General features: G+C 33.4%; 2 protein-coding genes across 8 annotated transcripts in view; one reads left to right on the top strand and one right to left on the bottom strand.

Moving 5' to 3' along the window:
- LOC138691641 (uncharacterized) overlaps positions 1-14,680 on the bottom strand; it is a 315,534-nt gene that overhangs the window by 152,928 nt on the left and 147,926 nt on the right. The window lies entirely within an intron of this gene.
- The window catches only part of fry (Protein furry), a 719,047-nt gene that overhangs the window by 649,730 nt on the left and 54,637 nt on the right, over positions 1-14,680 (top strand). For 5 of the 7 annotated variants that reach the window (XM_069813811.1, XM_069813807.1, XM_069813810.1 and 2 more), the window contains 7 exons: positions 1,005-1,202; positions 2,100-2,267; positions 4,841-4,981; positions 8,178-8,346; positions 9,691-9,872; positions 11,256-11,330; positions 13,305-13,331. In XM_069813811.1, coding sequence (XP_069669912.1) covers positions 1,005-1,202; positions 2,100-2,267; positions 4,841-4,981; positions 8,178-8,346; positions 9,691-9,872; positions 11,256-11,330; positions 13,305-13,331 — 960 coding nt within the window. The remainder of the gene's footprint in view (positions 1-1,004; positions 1,203-2,099; positions 2,268-4,840; positions 4,982-8,177; positions 8,347-9,690; positions 9,873-11,255; positions 11,331-13,304; positions 13,332-14,680) is intronic. The other 2 variants (XM_069813808.1, XM_069813813.1) reach the window with 1 other exon arrangement.

Genomic DNA, 14,680 nt, shown 5'->3' with positions numbered 1-14,680 from the left:
TTTCGCTGTAAGAAAAATCCTAATGTAAACATAAGCACGTTGCTGTCATACCCGTGATTGGCTCCCAGTCGAAACACTTACATGACGCAGGAAAACATAGTTCGTATTTGGAAACCATAATCTTGTATTATTTGGAAATAAAAAATTGAATTCTAGTTGTTAAATATGATGAAACATTTAACTTCAGTCATGTGTAAAACGCTGTGTAAAAGAAAAGCTACTTTTATATTTTGTTATGTACTATGAACGCGGATGAATACCAACAGTAATACCGAGGTAGTCTGTTCTTGTAACAAGCTGGCGTCACTTGAGCTCGTAGATGCTGACGTAAGCACGTAGTACCGAAGTATGGCTTCTGTATCCTCAACTGTCCATTGTGAAACATAAGACTTGAAAATAATTTAATTGTAGTAATTATAAAGTAAATGTTTCCTCAGCAAACGAATGCGTAGTAGTGAGGTTAGGCCTACTTGATGAGTAACGGGAAATGTTTAACATGAAACAGAATGTACAGCAGTAGGCGGGAACACGTACTGAGAATCTATGGCGCCAAACGGTGGCCAATGAAGCCTCACTTCAATCACGTGCTATTGTTTACATTAGGATTTTTCTTACAGCGAAAAGATTATATATCCGAGATGCCAGACAATAGTATATCTTAAGATAAAATACTGTATACGGTATTCTGCTAGAATAACGAAGAGAGGAAGATTCTTAATGCCCCGCAGTTTCTTTTTTTCAGTGGCGTATACTGGTTAAAGGGTTTGGGCTACCGCTGACCCTATTATTACACAAAATATATCTAACAATTACTTTAATTTTAATTACTATGGTAAAACTAATAATACAAAATTATTACATTATGTTATATTATAAACTTTTTCTTTTGTAATTTCCTTGGGCTACCGCCGGTAGCCCGCAAAATACGCCCCTGCTTTTTTTACATGTTCTTAAATTCTTTATTTTATTACGTACAATTCTTAATTGTTTGTGAATATTTGCAGGGATGCACGAGTCCAAACACATACGAGCCAGTCGTAACTTTGCTCTCTCAATTTACGCCACTGCTCGATTTACCTGTGGTGGATCCTAGTCAAAGCTTAGCATTCCCAATGAATGTAGTGGCGTTACTTCCGTATATGTTGCTCAACTATGAAGATGCAAATGAACTTTGTATACGCAGTGCAGAAAATATTGCTCAGGTAACCATCTTCTATCTTTAGTTGTTAAATTTTAACCATGCACATTGATAAAAATATTGAGATAAGTTTTCGGTTTTTACACTATTATAGATAAAATAAGATTCAAAATTTCTGAGGCAACTGTCTCGTCTCCATCATCAGGGATAGTACTGTCCGTCTGAGTGGTTATGTTGCATCTCGGTTCCCCCCCCCCCCCCCATTTCTGCTGACCCCTCTGTAAAGGCTTGTGAGTGAACTGTCTTAGCTATTTTCTGAAAACATTTGCTGTTCGGAATTGGGTTATATTATACAACTGAAGACATTATTACAAAAACAACCCTTGTCAAAATTGCTATTTTTCAGGAGAAGAATAAAAATAAATATAACAACACATGTCAGCTGTTTCCGTACAACTGGTGTTTATCCTTGAGGTTATTGTACCTGACATGTGTCATTTTTGGAGTCTATAAACATTTGAAAAGGTAGTAAATGTGTCCTTAACTCAATTTCATTAAAATGACTAGGGCTGTTTTTGTAATAATGTCTTCAACTGTATAAAATAACCTAAAGAAAATGGCTCGATAAGTAAGTAATGGTGACGTGATTTCCCCCATTTCGATGACCCTATGATATAACCACTCGGACAGATGGTCTGATAACACTGGTGTTCTTAGTAGCCTACCGGATCCAAAAGATGTCAAATTTCCTACCACTGCTGTTTTCACTGTTGATGAAGACGATGCATAGCTCGGAAACGTTGGCTGTAATCATCACTATTACCATTACCGTCTTCTTTCTCGTAATGTTTATGTCCTTCCTTTGTCATAATCTTAAAAACAGTGTTTATGCTTGAATTTTATCCCTTATTATAATGCTAATTTAGTTTGAATCCTACTTGAAAATAGCATTTGTTCTCAGGCTAGCACAGAGAAAAGTAAGAAGCTGGAGAACTTGGGGACAGTAATGACGCTTTACAGTCGCCGCACATTCAGTAAAGAGAGCTTCCAGTGGACCAAATGTGTTGTCAAGTACCTGTATGATACGTATGCCCACCTCAGCCTCAACATGCTTGCCTTCCTAGTTGAGGTAAGTAATCGAATGCCACATACTAGTACTCACTACATTGGTTTCAAAATATGTCTGATAAAAAACACGAAGAAAATTATAATATCAAATAATTTGTTTTATTTTCAGTCTATCACTTATCAAGGTATTGAGGCAGAAATGAATTCTGTTACATCAATTACAATACCGTATTTGCTCGCGTAATTTGCGTACTTTTTAATTAACTTTGGCCACTGAAAAATTGGGGTGCGTAAAATATGCGGATTTTTCAAATAAGAGGTCCTGTTCTGAGTTTATCTCAATTAGTATATGTATAGGTAAGTATTTACGGTAGGGCTAATTTTCTATACTGGTAACTTGTCTCTACCAAGGACAAGCATTGTTAAAGTAGCGGGACTTTGGGGTTTCTTTCTGAAGCAGGTACTTCAGTTGCTGGTGAATGACCTACGATGGACTGTAGGGAAGGAAAATCCCTACTACACTGAAAAAAATATGTACGTAATCCCTACTACACTGAAAAAAATATGTACGTAAAATGTGTGCGCAAAATACACAGAGCAAAAATAAAGTTCAAAATAATCCCTTAAAAATTAGGGTGCGCAAAATACGCGGGGGCGCAAATTACGCGAGCAAATACGGTATGTTAAATTATGCATCACGAATATTTTCGACTTTTCAAGTAAGTCATCTTCAGGTGATGTGATTTGCTGACAAATACTTATTGAACATAGGTGAAAAGATACAAAGATAAAAACACACATATATAAAACACATATAAAATTTAACCTTGCTTGCTGATTTTAAAAATGGTTATAAATCATGGCTCCAAACTTAGTATTGAAGTAAAACATTCGGTTAAAAACAATCCTTCCCTTAATTGCAGTCATATTCATTTGATTGTTTTTAACCGAATGTTTTACTTCAATACTAAGTTTGGAGCCATGATTTATAACCATTTTTAAAATCAGCAAGCAAGGTTAAATTTTATATGTGTTTTATATATGTGTGTTTTTATCTTTGTATCTTTTCACCTATGTTCAATTGTATTTGTCAGCAAATCATATCACCTGAAGATGACTTACTTGAAAAGTCGAAAATATTCGTGATGCATAATTTAACATATTGTAATTGATGTAACAGAATTCATTTCTGCCTCAATGCCTTGATAAGTGATAGACTGAAAATAAAACAAACTATTTGATATTATAATTTACGAACTTATCTAAATTCTTAATATGACATTTAAATTTACGAAGGAAATTGTTTTCCTGTAGTAAAAATAATGCCCAAAGTTTGTTTAATTGTTGTCGTTTATCTGAAATATCTGGCGTATATTTCGAATGAATGGCAAAGGATATTATAATGTTTTAGCAGACACAAATTTACTGAATATACAGGGTTTTTCAAAAGTATCTTAAATTGCTCAGATTTTTCAATGACAGTCTATTAACGCTGACGGGAAGGAACAAGGGCCAAAAAGCTACAATTTGAAAGTTGAATGAGTCATAAAAATGTGAGAAAGGACAATGACACGTAGGAAACAGCATATTGCAGTAAAATATTTGGAGATGTAATTTTATTGAGGTAATTCGTGTTGTAGTGTGATAAAAATGTGTTGAAGGGAACTTGAATCTGGATATCAGTTATGAAGGAAAATGTAGAAAATGGACGATGGGAAATTTTTAAAACCTTGTTTAGTTTTTACCTAAGGAAATTTTTCGCTCGATAAAACTTATCAGCAATTATTTAAAAATTAATTTCATTTACATATTTAATTATGTTATCCTTTTCTTTTCTTTTTCGAAAGTATTTTTACCTTGACAGTAATATAGGTTGTTTTTCAATAACACTATATAAAATGTCGGTATCAGTATAAGTATATTGTTAGAACTATTCCAGAGGGGAAAAGTGTACAGAATTGTTCAAAAGTGTATTAAAGTATGAAAATGTGAGGTAATTCGTGTTATAATGTGATATTTTGAAGGGAAATTGGAGCTGGAGGACACATAAGAAGGAAGAGACTAGAAAACATTGTTTAGTTAATTAATATCAGTATTGATTTAAGTTTATTGTATTTTTAAAGGACTATTACAGCAAGAGGATAGAGCAGTTCCTAAGGATACCTAGATAATTCATTCTGTTTACTAAATTACTGTCTATATTAATGCTATCACTAAAGTATATTATTGATGTAATTGGATGCTAATGTAAATTATAGTAATGATAAACCAAAATACAGAAATGTGAAGGTACACCATAACACGTATTCCTGTTGATGGCATTAAATATCACATTACTGGTACATCAATTGCTCATATTTTCTTCATTTTCTACACAATCTTAAAAATTCTGGCACTGGCTAACTACACAAGAAATAGCAAAATTATTTTATAGCATATTGTTTGCCTGTCACTCAGTGTTTGTACACAACCTTTTTTTCTAAATGTTTGAACTTAATTTATTCATGAGCATTACCGGTACATACAAGTTGATTTATACATTTAAAAACTTCTGCTTGAAAATAATGGTGCTTATTTCACTTTAGCTGAAATCATCCATAACAGTGTCTAACTCTTAATGAATCACTTTACTAGGTTCTAGAGAAAGGGCCAACTGCAGTACAGCTTCCTGTTCTCAGTATTATCCACTGCATGTTGCATTACGTGGACCTTGCGTCAGCAGCAGCACAGCCAATTAATGCTGATTTGCTACGAGTTATAGCCAAATACATAGAGGTAAGGAATTCATAACTGCATAATTAAATGATGATACTGGCCTGCCAGAGATAAATAATCTGTTATATCACTTCCCAGTTAAATATTATACAGAGTGGATACTAGAATTGAAGAAGAAGAAGAAGAAGAAGAAGAAGAAGAAGAAGAAGAAGAAGAAGAAGAAGACATAATCTTAGCAAAACTTATAGTATGAAAGAGTAATGGAACGGAGAAAAATTCTCTCCGGCGCCGGGATTTGAACCAGGGTGGGTATCTGGTATGGTAGTGGATAAAGCATCAGCACGTAGAGCTGAAAACCCGGGTTCAAATCCCGGCGCCGGAGAGAATTTTTGTCCGTTCCATTACTCTTTCATCGTATGATGACGCAAAATATCTGCATGGAAATATCATATGTACTTCGGTACATTAAATAATATATATAAAACTTATAGTGTTTTCTCATACTTACTTACTTACTGGCTTTTAAGGAACCCAGAGGTTCATTGTCGCCCTCACATAAGCCCGCCATCGGTCCCTATCCTGAGCAAGATTAATCATTCTCTATCATCATATCCCACCTCCCTCAAATCCATTTTAATATTATCTTCCCATCTACGTCTTGGGCTCCCTAAAGGTCTTTTTCCCTCCGGCCTCCCAACTAACACTCTATATGCATTTCTGGATTCGCCCATACATGCTACATGCCCTGCCCATCTCAAACGTCTGGATTTAATGTTCCTAATTATGTCAGGTGAAGAATACAATGCGTGCAGTTCTGTGTTTAACTTTCTCCATTCTCCTGTAACTTCATCCCTCTTAGCTCCAAATATTTTCCTAAGCACCTTATTCTCAAACACCCTTAACCTATGTTCCTCTCTCAAAGTGAGAGTCCAAGTTTCACAACCATAAAGAACAACCGGTAATATAACTGTTTTATAAATTCTAACTTTCCTAGAAATAAATGCGTAATCAACATCGTCAGTAACAAGTTTTTTTTTTTTTTAACTTTTATATCCGTTCCAACTTTAAAATTTATGTTAGAATTGCCATCTTTGTCTTTTCTCTGGTCAGTAGGATTGCCAGGTTTTCAAACTGAAAACTGTCGCTCCACATTGACATGTTTTATCTTTAAGAGGATGCTCTATGTATTACAAAAGCCATTTAAAATTAATCTTAAAGCATTATTAATACTTAGAACTTGCTTTATATTCATTCAGAACTTTTATATATAGAAAAACCCTTTACAAAACAGACTGAAAATTAATGAGACTTATCCTTAAAAATATTTATTTAGAACAGCCTTCATTACACTATTGCTAATAATTACAATTTACTTTGCATTAATTAAAAAATTTTACGTCATCTTTTACATGTTTGAAAAACAACAACTGAATAGACTACAGTGGACTATAGTGGACTTTATGTTGTCAGCAAACAGCTGGATACATTAAGAAGATTGATTGATATATTTACATGTTTGACAAAAATCTCTACAAGACAAGTTGAAATTTGTAACAATTTGTAATTCAGCCTTCATTCATTCATTTAGTGTTCTGCCCAAGGGCAGGTCTTTTACTGCAAACCCAGCTTTCTCCAATCTTTCCTATTTTCTGCCTTCCTCTTTGTTTCCTCATATGATCCATATATCTTAATGTCTTCTATCACCTGATATCTTCTACTCCGAACTCTTCTCCTGTTCACCATTCCTTCCAGTGTATTCTTCAATAGGCAGTTTCTTCTCAGCCAGTGATCCAACCAATTCCTTTTCCTCTTCCTGATCAGTTTCAGCATCATTCTTTCTTCACCCACTCTTTCCAACACAGCTTCATTTCTTATTCTGTCTGTCCATTTCACGCGCTCCATTCTTCTCCATATCCACATTTCAAATGCTTCTATTCGATTCTCTTCACTTCGTCGTAATGTCCATGTTTCTGCCCAATACAATGTCACACTCCACACAAAGCACTTCACTAGTCTCTTCCTTAGTGCTTTTTCCAGAGGTCCACAGAAGATGCTCCTTTTTCTATTAAAAGCTTCCTTTGCCATTGCTATCCTCCTTCTGACTTCCTGGAAGCAGCTCATGTTACTGCTTTATAGTACACCCCAAGTATTTGAAGTTGTCCACTTGCCTCATTTAGAATTCGCAAGTTTATCTTCTATATTTTTCTTCCTATGACCATGCTCTTCGTCTTATTTGCATTTATCTTCATCCCATACTGCTCACAGTTGTCATTTATCTTCAGTAGCATATCCTTCACTATCACACTATCACTATCATGTTGTGTCAGTGCAGTGTGTTGTGTCAGTGAAGTGTATTGAGTAGGTGAAACGTGTTCCTATCAGTGAAGCTTTATAGTTTATAGTGGCAGTGCAAAGTATTTGAACAGTGAAATGTTTTTGAAGTGTTAGTGAAATCAGGATAGAATCAGTGAAATGTGTCGTAGTTCCAGTGCAGTGAGTGAGTTGACAGCGAAATGAGTGTAGTGTTGAAAGGTACTTGTGCAGATATGAACATATCATACATGTGGGTTTTAGTTCGAACATAGGTTTAAGGTACAAATTAGATTTACTTTAAATGTTATTTTAACTGATCGTGCTTCATTTAATTTAGGATGTTCCCTGTTATTATTATCATTAGTATTATTATTAATTGTATTTTTTATTAATTGTGTTTATTATTGTCATTATTGAGTGTAATTAGTTACCACTGCCACCGGGTATATACCCATTGCAGTGTGAATAAATAAATACATACATACATCATTTCCTCTTCTGCTAACAATGCCATATCATCAGCAAATCTTATGCACTTTATTCTTCTTCCTCCTACTATCACTCCTCCCATGTTCCGAAAACAGTTCTTTGCTAAATCCTCCAAGTAGATGTTGAACAGAGTAGGTGATAAAGGACATTCTTGACGTTCTCCTCTCCCTATTTCAATTCCTTCTGACATTTCTTCCTCTATCCTGACTTTGACTCGTTCAGTAAACAGTCTTCTCTCTTTCCAATCCACATCAATTTTCTTTAGGATCTCCATCAGTTTGTTCCAGTTCACTCTGTCAAAAGCCTTTTCTATGTCCACAAATGGTACATACACTTCTTTATTCTCCTCTAGGTATCTTTCGCCAATAAAAGTAATCAATTCTGTTTCTTTGAAAATGTCAGAATCGAATTTTTAAAACTTTTTTATATATATCCTGGGTGGCACTTTTTGTAGGGTGTCCACTACAAAGAAGCATTGAAGATTTTAAAACTGGTGGTGACACGCTCGTCCACGCTGGTTGCTCCTCCGACATCCTTGCATCCTCCCCACTGGGAGACTTCAGCTACCTCTCCACACCCGTCATTCACCGACAGTGAAATCTTCACCAAAAAAGAGTTACCAGGTTTGATTTTTTTATTGTTATTGTAAGTTTGCGTTCTATAGAAATTTCGAACAGTTGGAATTGCTCTTTAAACTATTTGCCACGTTTCTGCATGCCATATGTTCACACTTCTGAAGTGAGTATAAACACTGGTGCTTCTCAATACAGGTTATTATATTTTTGTCATTCTCAAATTAAAAAATTGTTTATATTCTCAACAAACTAAACTTAACAACAAATTGCACAATGTGACAAAAATTAAATGTTGAAAAAAAAAAAAAAGAACAGCACCTTCTCCTCTGTGATAAACTGAACTGGACAACAAATTTATATATACAGGGTGAACCGTAAGAAATGTCATTAATTTCAGAGGATTATTCTTTGAGATATTTCAAACAGAAAATTTTAATATAATTTTGCTCATTTTTACTTTCATTTCGAGATAAACATTTCATTGCGTGTTTTGGAAAAGCTATTGAATTAATTCCCAATATGCTCAGTCAGTTTAAGAGAGCAGTGTGTTATGATGAGTGATTGAAAGAAATAGTTTTGTCCTTTAAATATGCAGAAATTTGATACGAACAAATGTAACTTTTCGTTCTGCAAAGGAATTTTACAATGTTACATTTGTTCGGATCAAATTTCTGCACATTTAAAGGACAAAACTATAATTATTTCAATAATTTATTGTCATAACACACTGCTCTCTTAAATTGACTGAGTATATTGGGAATTAAATCAATGACTTTCCCAAAACACGCGATGAAATGTTTAATATAAAAGCATTTTTATCTTGAAAAGGAAGCAAAACGAGCAAATTTGTATTGAACTTTTTGGTTTGAAATATCTCAAAGAATTATTTGTACTTTTCTGCCCAAGGGCATGTCTTTCACTCCAAATTCAGCATTCTCCAATCTTTTCTATTTTCTACCTTCCTTTTACCTCTGCATAATTTAATAACTCTGAAATTAATTATATTACTTACGGTTCACTCAATATTGTAATCATATTAAAAGTAAGACAGAATCTCGATATCTTAACTATTTTCTGGTTGTCTTTTCTAAGTCATAGGCACAATACTTGTAGATTAAATAGAACCAGAGACTTACAAAATTATTTTCAGATCATATACACAAAATGACATTCTTTAACTATCAAGAAAGCTGAACCAAGTCTTTATGTAAAGGCAGAATTCTCACTCATTGTATACGTTAAAATAATTGTTTTTGTAACAAGAAATATATTGTGATTTAGAAGAGATAATAATAGTAATAATTAGCAACCACCATTGCCATCTCCATCTCTTCAGTAAAGCTTTGAAGCTTGTTGCTATAAATAAACTTGTGATTTATTCATTTTTATTAGGTCGAACCATGGAGTTTACATTTGATCTCTCTCAAACACCTGTAATTGGTCGAAGATTTCTCCAAAAAGCAGACGAGAAAGGACCTAATATCGGATCAGCATCTTCTCCACGACGGTCGGTATCTTTGTCACCTGCTGATAATGCTAGCATTGCTGGTTGGAAGAGACCATGGATGTCACAGGTAGATCTACTCATGCTTCTTTTTCTCATATTATCCTATAGAGTTAACAAATTTTTTGTGATTTTAAGGGCACTGGGTAGTGTAAATAACCAGAAATCACATTTTCTGCTTTTGGTCTTAAAAAATTCAATATTTTCTGTATATTAAACATTTATGTGGATTTATTTTGTTACGAGTGTTTTAGGTCCTAAAATTGTGTTTTTATTAGGTCTAATATCCATTTAAATACAAAGTAAGACATTTTAATTTCATATTATCATTTTAACTACCGAAAAACAATAAATGCCAAAATGTAATTTTTTTTTGTCAAAATTAGGTGTACAGACTTCCCATAAAACTCCCCAAAATAGTTGTATCGCAAGACAAGTCTGTGCATACCGGCAGTAATTTATTTCCAATTCGACCACTGGTTTTATAAAGAACCCTGACATTTTTTTACTACATGATTATAACATTGAACTCCAAACTGGATTCCAGTGAAACATTAGAAATTAGGAACATTATAAATATCACAAACATATTCCAAAAAAGCAAGGTACTTGCAGTGAATCTTATTCAAAGAGTTGTGCAGGAATGAAATTACAGACCTATTGTGATGGATGGGGACATTATTAACATCTTTAAAATATTATAAAATCGTCATCAGACAAAAAAAAAATGTAACGAACAATTACTAGATAGATCTTTAGAAAAAATAGTCAAATAGTCGATTGTACAATAATTTATTATTGAAACAAATAGTCTCTAGTAACATTTATATTACAAAGTAAACACGAATTTTTGAATTGCCTATGTGCATCATACATAGTAAAGTCCACACAACTACAAACAAGAACGAGAACCAGCTAGCAACGTATGAAAATTTAACCAAACATGTGGAAAAAAAATCTGATAGCTTAATATTAGAATAACTTACCAGAAATCAAATTGTTAAAATTCACAAAGCTGTTGCATTTGAGAAACAACATTTGCAGAGTTAACCGAGATGAAAATGTGTGACTAAATTGAATTTTATTATGTCCCTGAAGTAGAATACCCATAACAAGACGACCATAGTATTTGAGGAAGGTACAATGAGTCTCTGTGTATTATTTTGCTGAAATCCCTGAATTTTTATCTGAGCGACTAATAACTGAATTAATTATGTATATTTATGCGTAGTATCACTGCTTTGATCGTAAAAACCAACCATCCCATTAAAGTTATTTCATGACATTACTTGACTTCACTAAGAAAATTCTATAAATCACAACACGTCCTTCGTTGTATATCATAATAATTGGTAATTGACATTGATGTAATTCGAGAAATTAAAGTTTTAAATTCACTCACTTTATTAGCAATTAGTTACCTTTGAAATTAACCTCTTTTCTTTGTGAACAGGGTCGAGTACGTGAATGTTTGGTGAATCTCCTGACAACATGTGGGCAAAGAGTAGGTCTGCCCAAGAGCCCCTCTGTAAGTATTGGACTGGATGTTGTTCCGAGCTTCATTACAGTTAGAATTCTCACTCTAAATATTAATTTAATTTACTGTTAATATAATATTTACTTAAATGCATGAGAAGCAAGTCTTGCTGCTATTTCAGAGTTTGTGTGTGTTACATAACCTAGAGGCATTGGTGGAATGACAAAATGTTGTGTCATGTGTCTGTACTCATAATCCCGTTGTTTATTCTTATTAACAAATATTCTCGTTTCTTAATATGATCTGAATGACTGTAAACATATATTGTGCATAACTGTTACACATTGCAGAAAAAGGCAGATTAGATTTCGTGTTCACTGTACATTGGTACAAAGAGTATGTAACTTTACTTCACACTTATAAATGAAATTGTAATAAATCTGTATCCAAATTCGCACTAACTTATTGTAGGTATTCTGAAATGTGGATCATGGGCTCCTGTAGAGCATTGAGTTCTTATTTCTAGAAATATCTCCTTGTTATCACAATTTGCATGCAATTTGTGATCATGTTGGTTCAGTTAAATAATTTCTGCCTGTGTAGGATAGTCTGATAAATAAATTAACATCTTTATGCACAGTAGAACCTTAATATAATTCTGCTACCATCATGAAATACACGTTTAGATCTTTGACTTGTTCCTCCTTCAAAAAGTTTTCTTTATGTGGTTTTGATTAAAACTGGTATTTTTCTGATGCTTTCTCAGATAGTGTTTAGCGGTTAATCTTTTTCTTTTTGTAGTTACAATTCTGGGCTAGGTTTAATCTGTCTCCACCCTTAACAGATGTTTCTTTTAGCAGATCTTATTTTTTTGTATATGAGTCTGATTGAAACTTCTTTTCAATCTTGTATGAATCCATGACCAGTTTGCTAGCTGAATTCTTCTTCCACATCTTAAGCTATAGTAGTATTTACAACACTCCAGAGTTATCATCATCATAGACCCGCCAAAATACCAATATTTTCACCTTGATTGCACAGATTGACCAACATGAGTAATTTGGGGACTGCCAGTACTTCTGCGCAGATTAGGATATTACATCCAAAAAAAAAAAAAAAAAAAAAAAAAAAGATTCTTCATTAATCTTCCTACAATGTCCATTTCTTTTATTCTTTGTTACATAAAACTGTCTATCTTATGAAAAAGTTCACCAGTGTTAAAAAGATCATATACTGAAAGTTTCTAGAATCACAGTATCCAGTTTTGGCTAGTTAACCTTGTTGAGGTTTTACTGTCATTAATATTTTTTTACATATTAGTGCTTTTCTTGTTCTAATTTAATATGCAAACTTTTTAACACAAACATTAGGTTCTCTGTAATAGAATTCTATATTTTTCTTTATAATCATTAATTCTCACGAACAGCAGTAAGTAATTAAGATACATGTCTCGTAATAATATTATCAATCCTGCAAGGGATGTCAACAAAAATTCTTAAAACTGGTTATCGTGTTTAGAGAGATGTTTCTTGTGTTTTTAATTTTAGATTATTTTACATAAAAAAGCTTAGTATACACATAATTAGGTTGGTATTTCTTACTTTTATTTAAATACATTATAAAACCCAAATGTTTAAATATAAGCTACTAAAAGACGCACCAAATATTAAATCTGTTATTCTTTCTTATTTTATAAAATGGTATTTTGAATAGCATTCTCCACATAGTATGGTTATGGTAATGATTAGGCATTTGAGAAATGTAGTTCTGCAGGAGAATGATTTGTTAGCAGTATACATAGATTTGATGTGATAACCAGTGATGGAAATTGCAATAGAAATAGATATGCTAATGGCATGGCTGGGTTTTGCAGAGGCTCAGGGTTTTCTACGTTATGGATCTGCTTCCAGCTGGGCTACTAATTTATTTTCATATTTCCATCACTGTTAACTGAGTGCTGTAGATTTTAATGTTTGATCTCTGGTTTGTTTTCCATATCTGATGGTGGTTGTCCCCTGTATCTAGGATGGTTTTATTAACACAATTAATAAGGTAAAAATTCACATAGTCATTTACCTGTAAGTTGTAAAAATCTTTATTTTATTTATTATGCAAAAAGAAGCTTTTGGTGGTGGAAAATGCATGACTCCTTGATTGTACAACACTAGATCATCACATACATACAGTATTTATTACTTCAGATTTCATTAATAGTTCTAATTATGAAAGAAACGGATGCTGTATCATAAAGAAAGATTATATTTAAACATGTTTTAAGTTACACTGATTGCAAAGGAAATCTCTGATAAATCCAATACATAACTGCTTTAAAAATTATAATGCAGAAATATTAATGTTGTCTGTACTTATACAGCTAACTTCTTTGCTGAAATATAAGCTGTATAATATTACTGCCACTTCGGCTCAAATTTGGTCTTTTGTACATTATTCTATTGTTTTTAAAACTTGATACATGCTGTTTTCAAAACTTGTCATATATTTCTACAAAATTACCTTTTCTTAATCCTTTTTAATTTGAAATCTGATGCTTCCAGAATACATAACTGATCCATTCAAAATCACCTATAATAATTAATCAATGGATGTTCAGTACAAGCAGATTTTGAAAAATGTCTTCTTCTGTGCACGTATTTTAGTTTTGTTTTATGCCGTATGGGAATCGAGATAATTCATCTCGTACTACAGTTTACGAAGAATTGAAATGTCATATATTTCATTATGGGATACTCTCAGCTGAGATTCTCTGGAGTTGGGGGAGTGACCACATTTGCTAAAGTTAGGATTGTATGGTAGTTATATCTCCCTATTCATGGGCTTCTTTACTCTTCGTATCATGCAAAAAGATATAGGCTACGTATATAAATACATATCTGCTTGCTTAAAATGACATAGTAACTTTTAGACAGATTTTGAAAATATAGTATAACCTCGATTACCAGTAATAATGAAGGGGAGGAGAGGAACAGTAAATCGAAAAAGACGAATAAATAATCCATTCTGTTCGTTCTTGCCATATATTTACGTTATCTTTTTGCTTCAAAAACCTCATGAGAGTTTCAAATGATTCAAGTGCAATTTGTAGTGGAACCAGTGGCGGTTCCTCGGGGGAGCGAAGGGAGGAACGCCCTCCTCACATTTTCCTTCTTTTGAAAGTAAATACCAAATTAAATATATGCCTTGAAATTCGAGGAAGATTCGATAACTTCACAGCTTTAAGAAAACCTCGGTTGATCGAGTTTTAAACGACGCGCACTCATGTGCTGCTAGAAAACTGTGAGAAGGGTGCGAGATTGTTTGTGTGGAGGAAAGCCAATCCATTCCTCCTTTACTGCAATTAACACACATAGACAACAGCTCACTAGCGGCCAGAGAAAGAAGCA

Source organism: Periplaneta americana, chromosome 16, assembly GCF_040183065.1.
Source record: "Periplaneta americana isolate PAMFEO1 chromosome 16, P.americana_PAMFEO1_priV1, whole genome shotgun sequence".
Classification (NCBI taxonomy): domain Eukaryota; kingdom Metazoa; phylum Arthropoda; class Insecta; order Blattodea; family Blattidae; genus Periplaneta; species Periplaneta americana.
Note: the sequence above shows the minus strand (reverse complement) of the source record. Positions and strands in the feature narration are given on the sequence as shown.